Source organism: Stegostoma tigrinum, chromosome 19 (genome assembly GCF_030684315.1).
Source record: "Stegostoma tigrinum isolate sSteTig4 chromosome 19, sSteTig4.hap1, whole genome shotgun sequence".
Lineage (NCBI taxonomy): Eukaryota > Metazoa > Chordata > Chondrichthyes > Orectolobiformes > Stegostomatidae > Stegostoma > Stegostoma tigrinum.
Window position 1 is genome coordinate 50,787,711 of NC_081372.1, and position 15,151 is coordinate 50,802,861.

Sequence of the window (15,151 nt, forward strand, 5' to 3'; positions counted from 1 at the left end):
CCACTTCAGCTCCTCAGCACTTTATCCTGGAGCTCAGGGTTACTGCCAGCTTGATGGCTTCTGCCAGGTTTCTTCGTTTGCAGGGATGCAGACACATTTTATGTATTAAGGAAGCATTTTATGGCTCTTAGTGCTTATTTGTATTGTGCTGAGTTATTCAGGCTTTTAGCCTCTGTATACATCTCACAGCTTTCCTCACGCACACTGGCTGCCAGCTTCTGAGTGGGTCACATCACTTTCTTAACACATAAGACATTCAGCATCACAAGTCGGCTACCAGCCATAGTGGCATGCATTGCTTTTTAGAACAGAGAGCCAGGCAATCAGCTTGTGAAAATGGGGAGCACAGAACAGACAAAGGAGTGGACTTGTCACTGTGTGGCACTGTGCTAGGTCAAGTTGCAGCAGTTTATACAGCAAACACACATCAAATGATTTAAGCAAATGGCTGTATGTACAACTAAAAGGGGAGCAGTGCTCAGTGGGGTGAAGGGGACAGATGCTTAATCATTGAGTGCTGCCACAGTCAGTCGAAGGACTTAGCTAATTTCCTCCAGGGTTTGCAGTATGTCAAGCACTTGGTCCCTCCAGAGTCTGGGGATTGGGCCTCAGTCAGTCCTGTGTATCAAGTGCAACCAGCTTTGGGATTACAAGTAGTCGCTATGGATCGATCGATCCAGGAAGCATTTCGTATTTTTCTGCAATGTGACAAATGGACAGATTGAGATGTGGACAAGGGAGCAGTTAGTGATGATGCAAGAGCAGGAGATGTACTGAAGTGTCCTCAGTGAGTGGCTCAGAAGCAGAGGGCAGTAAGGGTGACTAGTTTGGGAGGATGAGCTCTTGAATGGACTTGCTGCATGCAATAGTGAGATTTGTCATTCACGAGCAGTAGATGCGGTGGCAGAGTTAGAGTGAGTAGAGGCTTTGTAAGTGTGAGGTAGCAGAGAAGAGAAGATGACAGTAACTCTTGAGGAACACATAAAATCATTGGCCTTCATCCCTGGGCAACTGAGCAACTCTTTTCAGCCTGAATGCAGCACCGACCCAGATAACAGTTTGGGTCCAAGCTAGAATGGTTGATGATGTTGTCTTCTATAACAGTGCAAAGAAAAGAAAGACAGCCCTCCTCTCCACCAGCTTCTCCACCAGAATTTCCATTTTCCTGTCTGCTGGAGCCAACAGTCAGTAAGCCTTTTATAGAGCTGGCTCCTCAGTGGTAATGGTTGAGTGTCACAGTGTGAGGGGCAGGTACTGGCTTGCAGCATCTGAAGAGGTATGCAGCTTGGTTTTAAATATGGCACCAGCGTGAACACTGGATGGTGCTCCATTAGTGATGCTCTCTGCCATCTCTCCTGCCATATAATTCCACAATATGCGTGCGAAAGAACGTGGCTGCATAACTCATGAGGCGAACAGCAGAAGATTGCATGAGAAAAGTCGCTCTGAGCCATGGCAAACTAAGCTCTAGCAATCTTACTTAAGAACACACTTTAACTAAAGCAAGAAAATTCCAGCTGTGTGATAGGTATATTAGACCCTGTTCCTACTTTTCCGATTCTGTCTCCATCAACATACTGCACCACCATACCAGGTCTTAATGGGAACAATGAAGAAATTTTGTTTTTAGATTTATATGTAGTAAGAGCATTGGCAAGCTGCTTTCTGCCTCAAACTACCATGGTGATTTTAACCAAACACCATAAATGCTAGTGCAACTAGGTCAAAGAGTTTTACTTATTCCAATGGCTCAGGTACAGTTTTGTCGCCAACGATACCTTGTGTAATTTATTTTTTTTTCCCCTGAGAGAGTTGATTACCAGATAGCAACAAATCCAAAAGGATAAATCTTTTTGAATGCAATTACAGCTCAGGTTTGTAGAATAAATACTCTGGCAAATTTCAACTGATAGATGGTCTTGATAATTCCAGCAGGGTTAGAGAGTGTTACAAGTACAACAATAGATATTTAAATGGAAGAGGTCAGATGGTCTTGGGAGTTTGAATCTTTCATCTTCTTTATGTAAGCAGCACATATCCACTTACATCCAAAATATTATCGTACATTTAAATAGTAACAACTTTTGGATTTCTCACTCTTGATGTTTCTTTCTTACTGTTCTTTGTGGTGAGCCTGACCTCTTGTTGCAGGTTTAAAAGTAGTTCACAAGTTCTATTAGACTATGTGAGCAATGTTGAAAATTGGTAGCAGGTAACAAATGTTTGAGCCATAATTGGTTCAAACAGTTACAAAAGTGCCTAAGGGTGCTGCGCATGAACGGTCTTGAGTGTGCTGTGCTGCTCCAATTTATAAAGACAATACAGCCAGGATGAAATCAAGGCAAGTGTCTTGACAGAAAGGTAACCCAGGCCAGTCTGTCAGCACCAATGATCTAAATTCTTGTGAGGACCAGATAGAAATTTAATCCAACAGGAGGACCAGGCTTTGCAAACTGATTGCAAACTGCAGATGGTGCAACATTCAGATGGGTAGTTCTCCAATTCCATTGAATGCAGTGCCAGGGAGCAGCTGGTTGAGTGTGGATGCTTAAATGGAATTATCTACAGTGGATGGGATCAGATGCTTTATGCTGAAGATATGATAGAATAGATACCTTATACCTCATTTGCACTGGTGACGGGAGCAGGTATGATCTGGGCTGACAATTATGATTGTCATGTAATGTAGTTGAATTGTGTGTACTAAATTAGCCTTGATCCAAAATGAGCCCAAGATTTACCCAGATACCAGCAGCATGTGCAATTTAAGCTTCCTCTTGATTCAGTGGGAAATGTTGATGTCATTCCACCTGCACATTAAGAAGCGTGTACATGCTGAGCATGATTGTAACATAAATAAAGGGTCAATGTGTCAACTACAGAGCACATGAGGGTGATAATATTTAAAATTATGTATGTGGTCCATAGAATAAGCAAAGCAGCAGCTCTCAATTAACTGGCTCACATTTGACCATTGAGCCTGGATGGAAAGATAAACAAGGCTGCTCACGTGCACTCAATAGCTTGAATACTGCATTGTTTCCTGGGCTTCATTCACTAGTGTTTGCTCGCAGCCAGGACTTAACACAGTGAAAAGGGAATCTCAGCGTTTCCACATGTGGAGATTAAGAGAAAGCAATCAGGGCATAGTACTTAGTGATATTTTCAAATCAGCCTGTTCAGTGATGATATTGCACACCATTGGAGCAGGTGGGTTTTGAACCCAAGCCTCCTGGCTCAGAGGTATGCACATTACTACTGCACCACAAGAGCCCTAACCAGTTATGCTCTTGGAATATGTTTACTTCAATAGCAGTCAGTGGAGGTGCAATTTAACTATAATATATAGGCCATTTAAGTAAACTGCAACCGGAAGATTTATTTAAACTAGAGGTCTAAATAGTTTTGTATGTATAAATGATCATGTGAACATCAGTAAAGAGCCATAGCTATGTTCATCTCAGTGCTCCAATAAAGATGCAAACATGTACTTGGATTAACGATAATCAAGAACCCAATGTATGGAACTCCACCACAACAGCTAATAAATCCGTACGCTGAAAAATGCATTTGCTTTCAAAATGAACTATCTGAGTGTATGGTATTTCCCACTGGCGTGTATTTAGTTTGCCTGCTCCTCAAATTTATGGGACATAAGTGAATAAGCCTTCATGCCACTGTCAGTCCACCATCAATGCATGGTCTGGATTCTCTCCCACTTCTTTGGATCCCCATGCATTGTTACAAGGAAGGCATTGAAATATTAACAAAAGCAATAAAATAATAACATAATAAACTAATATAAGTAAGAGTTGGGAAGTAAGATCAATTCCATCAATCAGTTTAGTTCATAGCAATTTATTTAGGAGCTGTGTATGCCTATTTGGCAGTGAAGGTCGGAACAGTAATGGGTTCAAATAGATTTGCGTAGAAGGATGCAGAGCTCTTCTGAGGATTAATACAATCATTTATGATGACAGCGAATCAATACATTCCAACCTGTACTAGACAGGCTGCATTGTGTGTACTCAGCCTGACGAGGGAAGATTAAATACGAAGGTATTTAAAATACCTTTTAAAAAAGTGTAATTACTTGCATTAGCCTAGTAAAATTGAATGGCATCATTTTTCACACACATGCTGATTTATTAAAATCATTGCAAGTTGAAAGGAAAATAGCGAGTAAGTATTGATCTGATTCATGATTCAGTCAGCGTCCTTCACCATTGCTGAACTAGGTTGGTTTATCAAGTAACTCTCAAGGTCTGTACAGTTTGATCAGTGGCAAAATAACCAATGGGAATAGAGATCCTGCTGGAAATTGTGATCCTACACCCCGGATCATATTTCAAATCACAGTGAAAGGATGATCCAACCTATAACTTGAGCATTTAATCATGGAACAAGCTAGCAACTACAGAGATTTACCATTGTTAAGACTTGCACCAATTCTTAAATGAGAATAATTTCACTTGTTTTTCTATCATATCTATTTATTTATTGGCCATTCAATTTATACTCCTTGCTTAAAAGTAGATTTCAATGGAAGGATGTGGATTCCTAGGTTGGAAGATTAGCATTTTTTTCACCAATTATGCTAGAAAATATACCTAATCTGACAATGTCATGCAGCCTGTGGGTGGGGTGAAACACTTGAATTCTGCAGAAGTTGCCAAAGGGAGAAAATTTTTCAGAGTCCTTCTTAGTTATGCCCTATCTAGTAATGTAAACGGTATCTATTGCAATCATGCAATAAACCGTCTTGTCATCTACGTGGTCCTTTTCCTTGGATGGTGCTGGCTAGTATGAGGGGTCATAGCTTTAAATTGAGGGGTGATAGATAAAGGACAGAAGTCAGAGGTAGGTTCTTTACTCAACGAGTAGTAAGGGCGTGGAATGCCCTGCCTGCAACAGTTGTAGACCCGCCAAGTTTAAGGGTATTTAAATGGTCATTGGATAAACATATGAATGATAATGGAATAGTGTAGGTTAGATGGGCTTCAGCTTGGTTTCACAGGTCAGCACAACATCGAGGGCCGAAGGCCTGTACTGAGCTGTGATGTTCTATGTTCTAGGTTTTGTTTGGACTCACCAGGGTCTAACTTCTACCAATGAAGTCAATTATCTAAAGGAAGGACAATTTGTGGCAGTGAACTAACCAGAGTAGAATACCACATGCTGTGGCACTCATACTGAAAATAACCAGTTTCAAACACTTTATCTTGGATCTAAAACCTTTAAGTACTGGATGAGTTTACTCAAGAGTTTTGACACTTGTTTCTTCAAAGAACCTATTGATGGTTTCCAGTCTAAATTCAAAACTTTACTGCTCAATGAATGGAATGTATCTATTTTTGTTTTCATTTTGAAGATACATTTTATATGACTATTTTATAAGTTCATTCTTATGTCTCCTCATCTTGGTAAGAAAACGGCACCAAATAACTATCAACTTAGACCATAATATTCGTAAAGAAATGCAGACTGGCTGAGATTATTGTCATAACTAATGCAATATATCAGGTTCTCCACAGTGAACCAAATAAGCATGCACATTGAACAACAGAATTCAGTCACTATTTCAGGTTTGTGTTCACTAAAGTTTCCTGGATGCTGATGTAACAAGTGATTCAGCAGCATAATTCATAGATGTATCAGCTGTTTTGTGAATCTTTAAATGTAGTGTAATTCACAGAAAGCTCAGAGACTCAGATGTATCCGAATATTCCAATGTTTTCTTTTTAATAAGTGATAGCTGAAATAGTCTTTGTCAGCAGTGTGAAATGATCCATGAGAAAATTTGCAGCCATTTTTGCCCATCTCCAAATTTTCTTCACTGTTGATTTCAATTAAAAATAAAAACAATTATGGTGTCAAATCATCTGTGGACTAGGTACGAACCTGTTCTGTGCTTGCTGAAGAGCAATTGCAGAATGCAATCTTCCACCCTTTGTAGTTCCTAAAATTGGCCTTATATTTGTTTTAACATGCAATTCATACCAGTGCAGAACACCACTTGGATAATCACTATGAATGATGCACACTGCTGTGCTGATGCCTAATGTTACAATGGAAACCCATCTTATGCGAGTCAGCTTTCGCAGGTGCTGGAACTCTGCTTTCTTCTCCACCACTGTTCTTGACCTGCTTCCAAACTGTCCAAAATTAAGAATGAATAAAAAATAATTAACTTCTTCTGTTTAAATAATCGGAAGACTGAAGGACATCTGTCTTGGTCTTTCTAAACTGGACACTTTTTCATCTTTTCAGTCCTGTATAACACTGAGCTGAGTTTCAAACTTCACATGAAGCCCATGATCACTGTCTGAAACTATGCATTATCAAATGCCTCCAGTCCTACCTCACTCCTTCATCTGTGAAACACTCAACAATCCCAACAGCACATTTATTTGATGATGTCCTGAGGTCCAAACGATGCATGAACCTATTTACCCCAAATTCCACTGCCCATATTATCCCCTCAAATGTCCAGTTTACAGATTGCATCTTTACCTAATTTTCTCTAGCAGGATTTCCATTTACAAGAAAATTTAACTTTAAAGACTACTCCCTGTCGAACTCTCCAAGATTTCATTCCACCCTATCTATGCAGCTCCCTTCAGTCCTAAACCTCAGATTGCTCGATTCACTGTTCTGAAACTGGCCTATTTTACTCTCCTCTATTTAACTATTGATAACAGAAGCTTCATGTTTCATGGTCCTATTTTCAAGAATTCTCTTTACTGTTTCTCATAGTTTTTGTAAATTTGACTTAATCTACCTCATGTTTCTGTGTGTTCCAATTTCATTCCCAGTATGGTTTTGGAAAGGGTTCCTCTGATCCAGACATTGCAAAGCATGTAGGATGATTTTCTACCGTAAAGCCACAGAATTATTGTTATGAGGCTGTAGGTCTCTTGGAAAGTGGTTTGAGGTGAATGTATGAGACTCAGTCATTATATACATGTATGCAATATGGATTAGATGTTTATGTGTGTCACTTATTTTCCTTTCTCCTGAACACATCTTGAATAGTGCTTCTCTTTGTTTCTGTCTGTACAGGAGATGGAAACCCCAAGGAGAGCAGTCCCTTCATTAATAGCACAGAAGTCGAAAAAGGAAAAGAGTATGATGGAAAAAACATGGCTCTTTTTGAGGTAATTTAAAACAATTTACAGCAAGCACTAAATTCCATCCATATAGCTGAGTTGTTGTGATGCTAATTTCAGGGATTTTGTGTCTGAATGACTGACAAATTAAGACTCAATAATATGATGTCATCAGCCATCTTGTAGGGACTCCACCAATGATTCAAAAGCCTATGAATGGGAACAGAATATGTTCTAAAATTAAGATTGAGTATTTGTTTGAGATCAAGTTACAACATCAAGTTGGTTGAATAACTATCTCAAAATATTTCTTGGAACTGATATATCATTTGCAAAGAGTGATGCTTGCACATTTTGATCTCAATCTTTTGTGTAATCCTTTGTCTGAAACTGACCAGCTAATACCTATTTCTATTAAATACAGTGCACCCTGAATATTATCTTTGTGCCTGAATAATTAACACTGAAATGGGCTATATTTTTCAAAGCAGTAGCATATTGAACTGGAAATATTCTTTTGCCTTTACCTCTTTCTCTTTTTTACCCAGAAGTATTATCTCACACAGCTGTATACCTTCCAACCACCAAAGTCACCATGACAATTTTTTGGCTTTCTTTGAAACTAGTAATCACCACCCGTAGAAACACACATGTATCCAATTGAATACAAGCAAAGCCCATTATGGAAGAAAACCATCAAAGATGAGGAGAAAGTAGGTGTAGGGAGTGCAGGAAGGAGGACACGTTTGCATTTACTTTTTTAAAACCTATTTTTTGAGTCAACTTCTTTAGATTTGTTATTACACACCTTTGGAGCAGGTGGGACCTTTTGCCTTTACTAAATTGCAGCATAAAGGCATTGCACCTGCCCTCGTTAGAAAAGTAATGGCATGCTAATGATGCATTTGATGATTAATGTGAGCAAGTGCAGCAGATGAAGAGATATGGCATGAGGTCCAATTCTGGTTGATTTATGCAGCTCCATCATTGACTTCACACAAATGGCATTCCCCACCCTGAGGCTCTCCGTTATGTTTACGAATGCATTGGATTCATACATTAATGGATCATTAAACTTGGACAGAAATTCAGAACCAAACAGTTATGCAGAACGATACAGGAAACAATTTAACAAATGTGTATGGTGTAAAAGACCCCTGTGTGGCAAAAACCGGTTGAATAACCCAGAATTTGCCAGAGTGAAGCATCTTTGCATTTGCATTTGCTGCCCATCCCTGATTATTCTTGACTTGAGTAACATGCTCAATTATTTCAGAAGGCAGTTAATATTTACCCATGTTTCTGGATCTGGAGTCACATTCAGACCAGATAAATTCCAGATTTCCTTCCCTAAGGACATTCGTGAATCAAATAACTCCTCAGTATTTCAAAAATCCATCTATCTCCTGTTTAAATACTTTCTGTAATCTAAGTTCATTTTAGACAGTCAAGTATTTCTGTAGGCTTCAAGCTAGCTGTCAGGCCACAGCAGAGGATTATGTTGAAGAAATCAAATGGAATCACTTGAGACACATGTAATCTTAGAAACCACTGATCTAGTCTTTCTAGGGCAGAGAATTCCAGGCATTCATTATCCTCTGGGAGAGGAAATTCTTTCGCATTTCCATTTTAAATGAGTGTCCTCTTATTCTGTAATGTTGACCTCTAATTCAAGACTCACCCACTAATGGAAACATCTGCTCAACATTTACTCTGTCAAGCTACCTCAGGATCTTGTATATTTCAATAAAATCACATCTCATTTTTCTAAATTCGAATTCATACTGGCCTAGCCCATTTAGCCATTCTAGCTAAGTGAGGGCAGCATTGTGGCCAGTGGTTAGCACTGCTGCTTCACAGTGCCAGGGACCTGAGTTCAGTTCCAGTCTCAGATGATTGTCTGAGTGGAGTTTGCAGCTTCTCCCCTGTCTGCATGGATTTCCTTTGGGTGCTCTGGTTTCTTTTTGACAGTCCAAAGATGTGCAAGTTAGATAGAATGACCATGTTATAGTGTCCAAGGATATTTGGGTTAGTTGCAGTAAAATATAGGGTGGGGGGGAGGGTGTGAATCTGGGTGGGTGAGATGCTCTTCAGAGAATTGGTGTGGACTTGTTAGCCTGAATGGCCTGTTTGCACACTGCAGAGATTCTATAAAATAAAAATCACTTCAACTCAGGAATTAGCCTAAAGAATCTCTTCTGAACTGCCTCCAACGCCAATATATCCTTTCTTACTGTCCATGTAATTTTCTTGCACACTTCTGTTCAAAATGTTTTTGTTTTTGTAGCTTGTTGGAAATATGAGCTAAAAAGGGTACAATGAAAGCAATGGGTTATTTGATATCTTGGGAATGGCAGCAACATCAATGGATCCAATTTTTAACCGATGAGAGTTCAGAACTAATAAGAAAACAGTGGCAACAACTGAGAAAAAGGTTGAATAAGAGTGCATAACTTCAAGTTGAATCTGGTGCAGAATGGGAAAGAGAAAGGAAAAGAAAAGTTGGATTGAGAGTGAGGAAAAGAAAAGACAAAATGGAATGGTAAGAGAAATTTACAGCAATAAAATCTCCAACAAAAACAAACTGAAATAATGAGATTGCAGACTTTTAATTACTTTATTTCTGGATCAGAGAATTTGATTTTGATTTGATAAAAGATTGCTTAAGTTATTAATTACTAAGCAACATACTTGAATGAATTTAATAGGCAATTAATGTTTCAATGTACGAACTTCATCAAACTCACAGCAAGGCGAAGAGTGAGATGCCTTTTTGGAACGTTATCAAAAATGGTACAAACTGCTCAGTAACTTATAACCATTTGCCCTTCATAGTCTATTATTTGTCACAATCCATTCATTGATATACCTAACAATAATGGTGTATGTGGTTTACTACCTGTCAATAAATTCAGGGCCTGTAAATGTATTGTACATGATTAAAAATTTATGCCAACAGTGATGTGAATTAAGAATCTACATTGAGTGCTTTTCCAGAATTGCATTTACATTGAAAATAGAGCTTTCTAAAAATCTTTTATTTGGATCAAACAAATCCAATTACAAGTTTTGTAGAAAGAACTCAAGCAAGAAATTGACTACTGTGTGAGGTTATTTTCTCTGAATTTTTTTTAAGTCTCTTTTTGAAGGTGTATTTGCATGTCCTGTAGTTTTGCTGCTGGCCACACTGGGATTTGTTCCTGTTTCCCAGCACTGCAGAAGCAGAACTGAGTTCTAACAGAATTGCAATGCAGACAAGCAAAATCAAATGTAAGAAAGGCTTCTTAAGGCGTTCTGGTGTGCTCCATCCGTGGCCTGTGAGGTTACCTGTGCTTTCAGTGGTTCCATTAGTTATGCCAGGATAATCTGCTGCTATGGTCTGGCAGCCAACTTGAAGCCTGAAGAAGAACTTGACTGTCTAAAATTAACTTAGCAGCTGTTATCCACATTTACCCTTAATCTTTCTTCATGTAGACTCTCTGAAGTAATAAAATTGTACCATTTAACAGGAAGATATCCAACCTCTCAAGCCTTTTGCATCATTCAATAAGATCACTGTGGATCAAATACTTCAATGCCTGTTAATAACACTATCCCCACAGCCCGTTACACAACTGATTGATTTCTGATTTCCAATCTCTAGTCATCTTGGTTTCAAACCTCTTAATCCCTTTACCCAACAATTTATCAATCCCAATTTTGAAACTTTTAATTGCCTCAGCAGTATTTTTTAGAAGTTAATTCCAGTGTTTCATTACCCAATGAGCAAGTGTTTTCTGACATCTAGCCCTAAAGTAATTTTGAGATTATTTTGCCTTGTTGTGGATTATTCCACCAGAGCAATAGTTTCTTTCCCTCTGCCATACCATATGTTTTAACCATCTCAGATAAATCGCATTTTCAAACTATATTGAATGGAATAAGAACCTAATCAATGCAACATGGTCTCCTTTTGTCATTTTCCTGTGCTTTCACATTCCGACATGCTAAAAAGCTTCAGAGTCATTGGTTGTTCTCCAGTTCCTTGAGTCTTCTTTATGTTTGAGTTAACAGATTGGTCAATATTGGAGCATCACAGTAAGAACTGCCAATGTTGGAGTCAGAGATACCATAGTGTGGAGCTGGAGGAGCACAGTGGGCCAGGTAACATCAGAGGAGTAGGAAAGTTATTGTTTCCCAACCCAAAACATCGACTTTGCTGCTCCTCTGATGCTGCCTGGCCCACTGTGCTCCTCCAGCTCCACACTGTGTTATCAGAGACAAACCTGATGCATTGTATATCCCAATGCATCAGCAAAGTTCACTAGCCAACAATTAGAAATGGACTCACTGGCTGATTCCTTTCCTCCGAGCTTGAGGACATTAATGTTAATCGCAGCTCACTCAGTGAAAGCCAAGCAAGAAGAAATGAATCTCATACAACAGTCAGTACATCTGAGACTTAATAGGTTTGTTTTCTTCAGTACTACACTATGGAGTGCACCAACTCCTGAACCATCAGTAAAAAACTCTTTTTAACACACTTTCCTTGAATTTATTCTCACAATGTCCCATTGGTACTTTTGTTTAAGTTTGAAAAGAAAGCTCCACAATAAAGTTTTTCTGAAGAAGGGTCTAGACCCGAAATGTCAGCTTTCCTGCTCCTCTGATGCTACTTGGCCTGCTTTGTCCATCCAGCTCTACACCTTGTTATGTCAGATTCTCTAGCATCAGCAATTCCTACTATCTCTCCGCAATAAAGTTGTGCTGTTTTATTCAGATTTCATCTTGCTTCTTCACATTTTTCTGGCTGAACAAATGAGGAAAATTGGATCAAAAACTAAGCTTCTGGTGTAGCATGTTAGTTATTTGATATAGGATCCCTACATTGTGGAAGCAGGTCATTTGTCCACACTGACCCTCCAAACAGCATCCCACCCAGAATCACCCTATCCTTGTAACCCTGAGTTTCCCATAGCTAATTCACCTAGCTTACAGATCCCTGGGCACCACGGACAATTTAGCACAGCCAATCTGTCTAACCTTCACATCTTTAGACTGTAGGAGGGAACTGGGCCACCCGGAGGAAACCCGCGCTGACCTGGGGTGAAATTGCAAACTCCACAGAGACAGTTGCCCAGGAATCAAACCTGGGTCCCTGGTGCTGTGAGGTAGCAGTGCTAACCGCTACCCTATAATTTGAGGATGTGGAAGACAGGTCTCTGCATTCCCAAATGAGCCATGTGGTCACTATTCCAAGATGACACAAACAGATCTTGAAACCAATAGAACAGCTGGCAATACTTAGAGAGCTTCCAAAATTGACATTCCATTAGAATCAATAGTTCAAACACATTGCAATATTCGGAAGACGATCTGATCATTTGTAACCTTGGTGGGACATTGCACTTCTATCACTTGCCCCAACTTTATACCACAGCTAAAAACAATTAGACCCAGTATGTGAGTCAGCAGCTGACAGGCGCATAGCCTGCCAATGCAGGAGTGTAAGCCTAAAAGAACAGCAATTGAGATTAACAGCAGGTTTAAACACATAGCATGTATTAGAGACCTGTATTTATTGGCACCCCATCTGCTGATAATTTTAATAAAAATTTCAGTCTTATGTCCAATTCCCACCATATTCTCAGGCTTCTCATTCTTTATCCTCTCCCATCCTGGTGGTTTGGTGTTTCTCCAGCTCTCCTGCCTGCTCTGCAGTCCCACCTTGGCAGTAATGCACACTTCCGCGTAGGTGCTAGGCTTTGAAATTCCCTCCTTAAATCTCATCATCTCCTTTTCTTTTCTTTTTAATTTAACATACTTTTTGACCAATCTGCTCATTAGCCCTTTGAACATGTTTTTCTTTGAATCGGTGTGTGAGTTATCTTCAACACGTGCTCTCATGAAGTTTATCTGGGATGGCTTCTTTATGTTAAAGACACAATAAGAATGCATTTTGTTCCTGCTGTGATTCTCTCCAAAGTAAGGTTATTCTGAGCAGTTTAAAGCACCAACCCTGAACTGGTACAAGTCCCAGAATCTGGCAGTTGGTGTCAGGAAGTGATATGTGAAGATGCGCTACTTAAAGGGGCGGCATGGTGGCTCAGTGGTTAGCACTGCAGCCTCACAGCACCAGGGACCCAGGTTCGATTCCAGCCTCAGGTGACTGTCTGTGTGGAGTTTGCACATTCTCCCCGTGACTGCATGGGTTTCCTCCGGGTGCTCTGGTTTCCTCCCACAGTTCCAAAGATGTGCAGGCTAGGTGGATTGGCCATGCTAAATTGCCCGTAGTGTTCAGGGGTGTGTGGATTATAGGGGGATGGGTCTGGGTGGGATGCTTCAAGGGGCGGTGTGGATTTGTTGGGCCGAAGGGCCTGTTTCCACACTGTAAGGAATCTAAAAAAGATGTGGAGGCAAGCAATGATGAGAAGCAGTCACTTACACAGCAGGTATACATCAGTGATAGAGATGTCGTGAAAGTAGTTAAAAGGGATTAAAGGTGGTATCAACTCTGTCAAGTTTACTGACAAAGAATGAGCTTCCTGAAACTAAAATGTATCAGTGACTGTGAAAGATACACTAGTCAGGGCAGATGGTAGCAGAGAGATCACTGATGCAGGGCTGTTCAACCTCAGCTGCTCATCTAAGGTATTGCTTCTGTAGAAGATGATGATGTGGAAGCAGGCTGGTAAATTACATGTGAGAGTGGCTGAAATGCATATGACAATTATCATCAAAGCCAGTAGATGTAACAGGCTGCCCGCCTGTAATGATTCAGGGGTAGTTGCTGGCAGAGGACCTTCCTGCATTCATGCCTCATACATGGTCAACTGATGAACGTGCCCAATGAAGGATGACCATCTCGCATTCTTCATGATCTGCCTCACCCTTTTCATCACCCACTTGAGTGTCAGAGTGGATGACCTGCTGGGACACCCTTGGCATCCCTTCTGATGTTACACCATCAGTGCCTGGTGATTGATGCCCTGCCCATGCATCTACCCCAGCTCAAAAACACAGATGACTGTTCAAGGGGCCGGCCACATATTAGATTAATTGATATGCCTGCGGCCCAGTGGAGCACATCATGAATGGATTCCTCTGTTCTCTATTCATGACTTTGCAAAGCCTCAGGGACCCTGGACCTGGCTATCTCTCCAGCAAAAAGACTTGTTTTATGTCCAGCTGGTGATGTTCTACATTACCATCCATGTTGAACATAGCTATGCCTATCCTTCAGCCTCCTGCATCTCCTGCAGCATAGATTGCTTTTACCTGTTTTACATGTGCGTGATTCAAGGTGAGCATGTCTATACTGATGGGTGGTGCACTATTCTGAAATGACAATACAATCTCCTCCACCTTGCCTCCTAGCACATCATTATCATCCTCTTTAGGCAACGTTAACTTTGTTGGTCCGATCTGTGTTGCCTTCCTTTCCATAACGTAGCTTGTGACAGATGGTGTAACGTGTTTCTATTCAATTGTCTGTGTTTATTTGTTTCTGCCAAGCTGAAACAGGACATATCAGATCCTGCTTCAGTACGATTCAGCATGAACAAATCTGAGGTGATCTTCAGATCTTTACGCTCTGCCTTGGATGATCTTTCATCTCACTATTTGGTGGAACGCAGGACAAATGGGGAATTCCTAACAAAGATACACAGGAAAGCCACACACATTGACCAAGTACTTAATTTCAACAGCAACTACCCTAACACACACAAAGTCGTGTGAGAACATTATTTAAATGGACACACAACACAGTGCAGCAGCACAGAGCTTCACCAAGAAGAAGAAGAGTACCTCTTCCAGGTATTCAAAGACAATGGATACCCAAAAAACTGGGTCAGAAGATGCCTATTATATGACAACACCGGGAAGATGCTGCATGCCCCGACATACTCACCATGCTACCTTACATGAGGAACACATCTGAACTGACCACAAGACTCCTACAACGACTGGGCATCAAAGTAGCGCACAAACCCACATCAACTCTAAATAAGAACCAAAAGATCTACCAATGCTGTAAATCATGAACAAAAACAAAGTTGCTG

General features: G+C 40.3%; 1 protein-coding gene across 4 annotated transcripts in view; it reads left to right on the top strand.

Moving 5' to 3' along the window:
• The window catches only part of LOC125461393 (solute carrier family 12 member 5-like), a 987,635-nt gene that overhangs the window by 663,051 nt on the left and 309,433 nt on the right, over positions 1 to 15,151 (top strand). For all 4 annotated transcript variants that reach the window (XM_048550117.2, XM_059652837.1, XM_048550118.2 and 1 more), the window contains exon 2: positions 7,063 to 7,157. In XM_048550117.2, the coding sequence (XP_048406074.1) occupies positions 7,063 to 7,157 (95 nt within the window). The remainder of the gene's footprint in view (positions 1 to 7,062; positions 7,158 to 15,151) is intronic.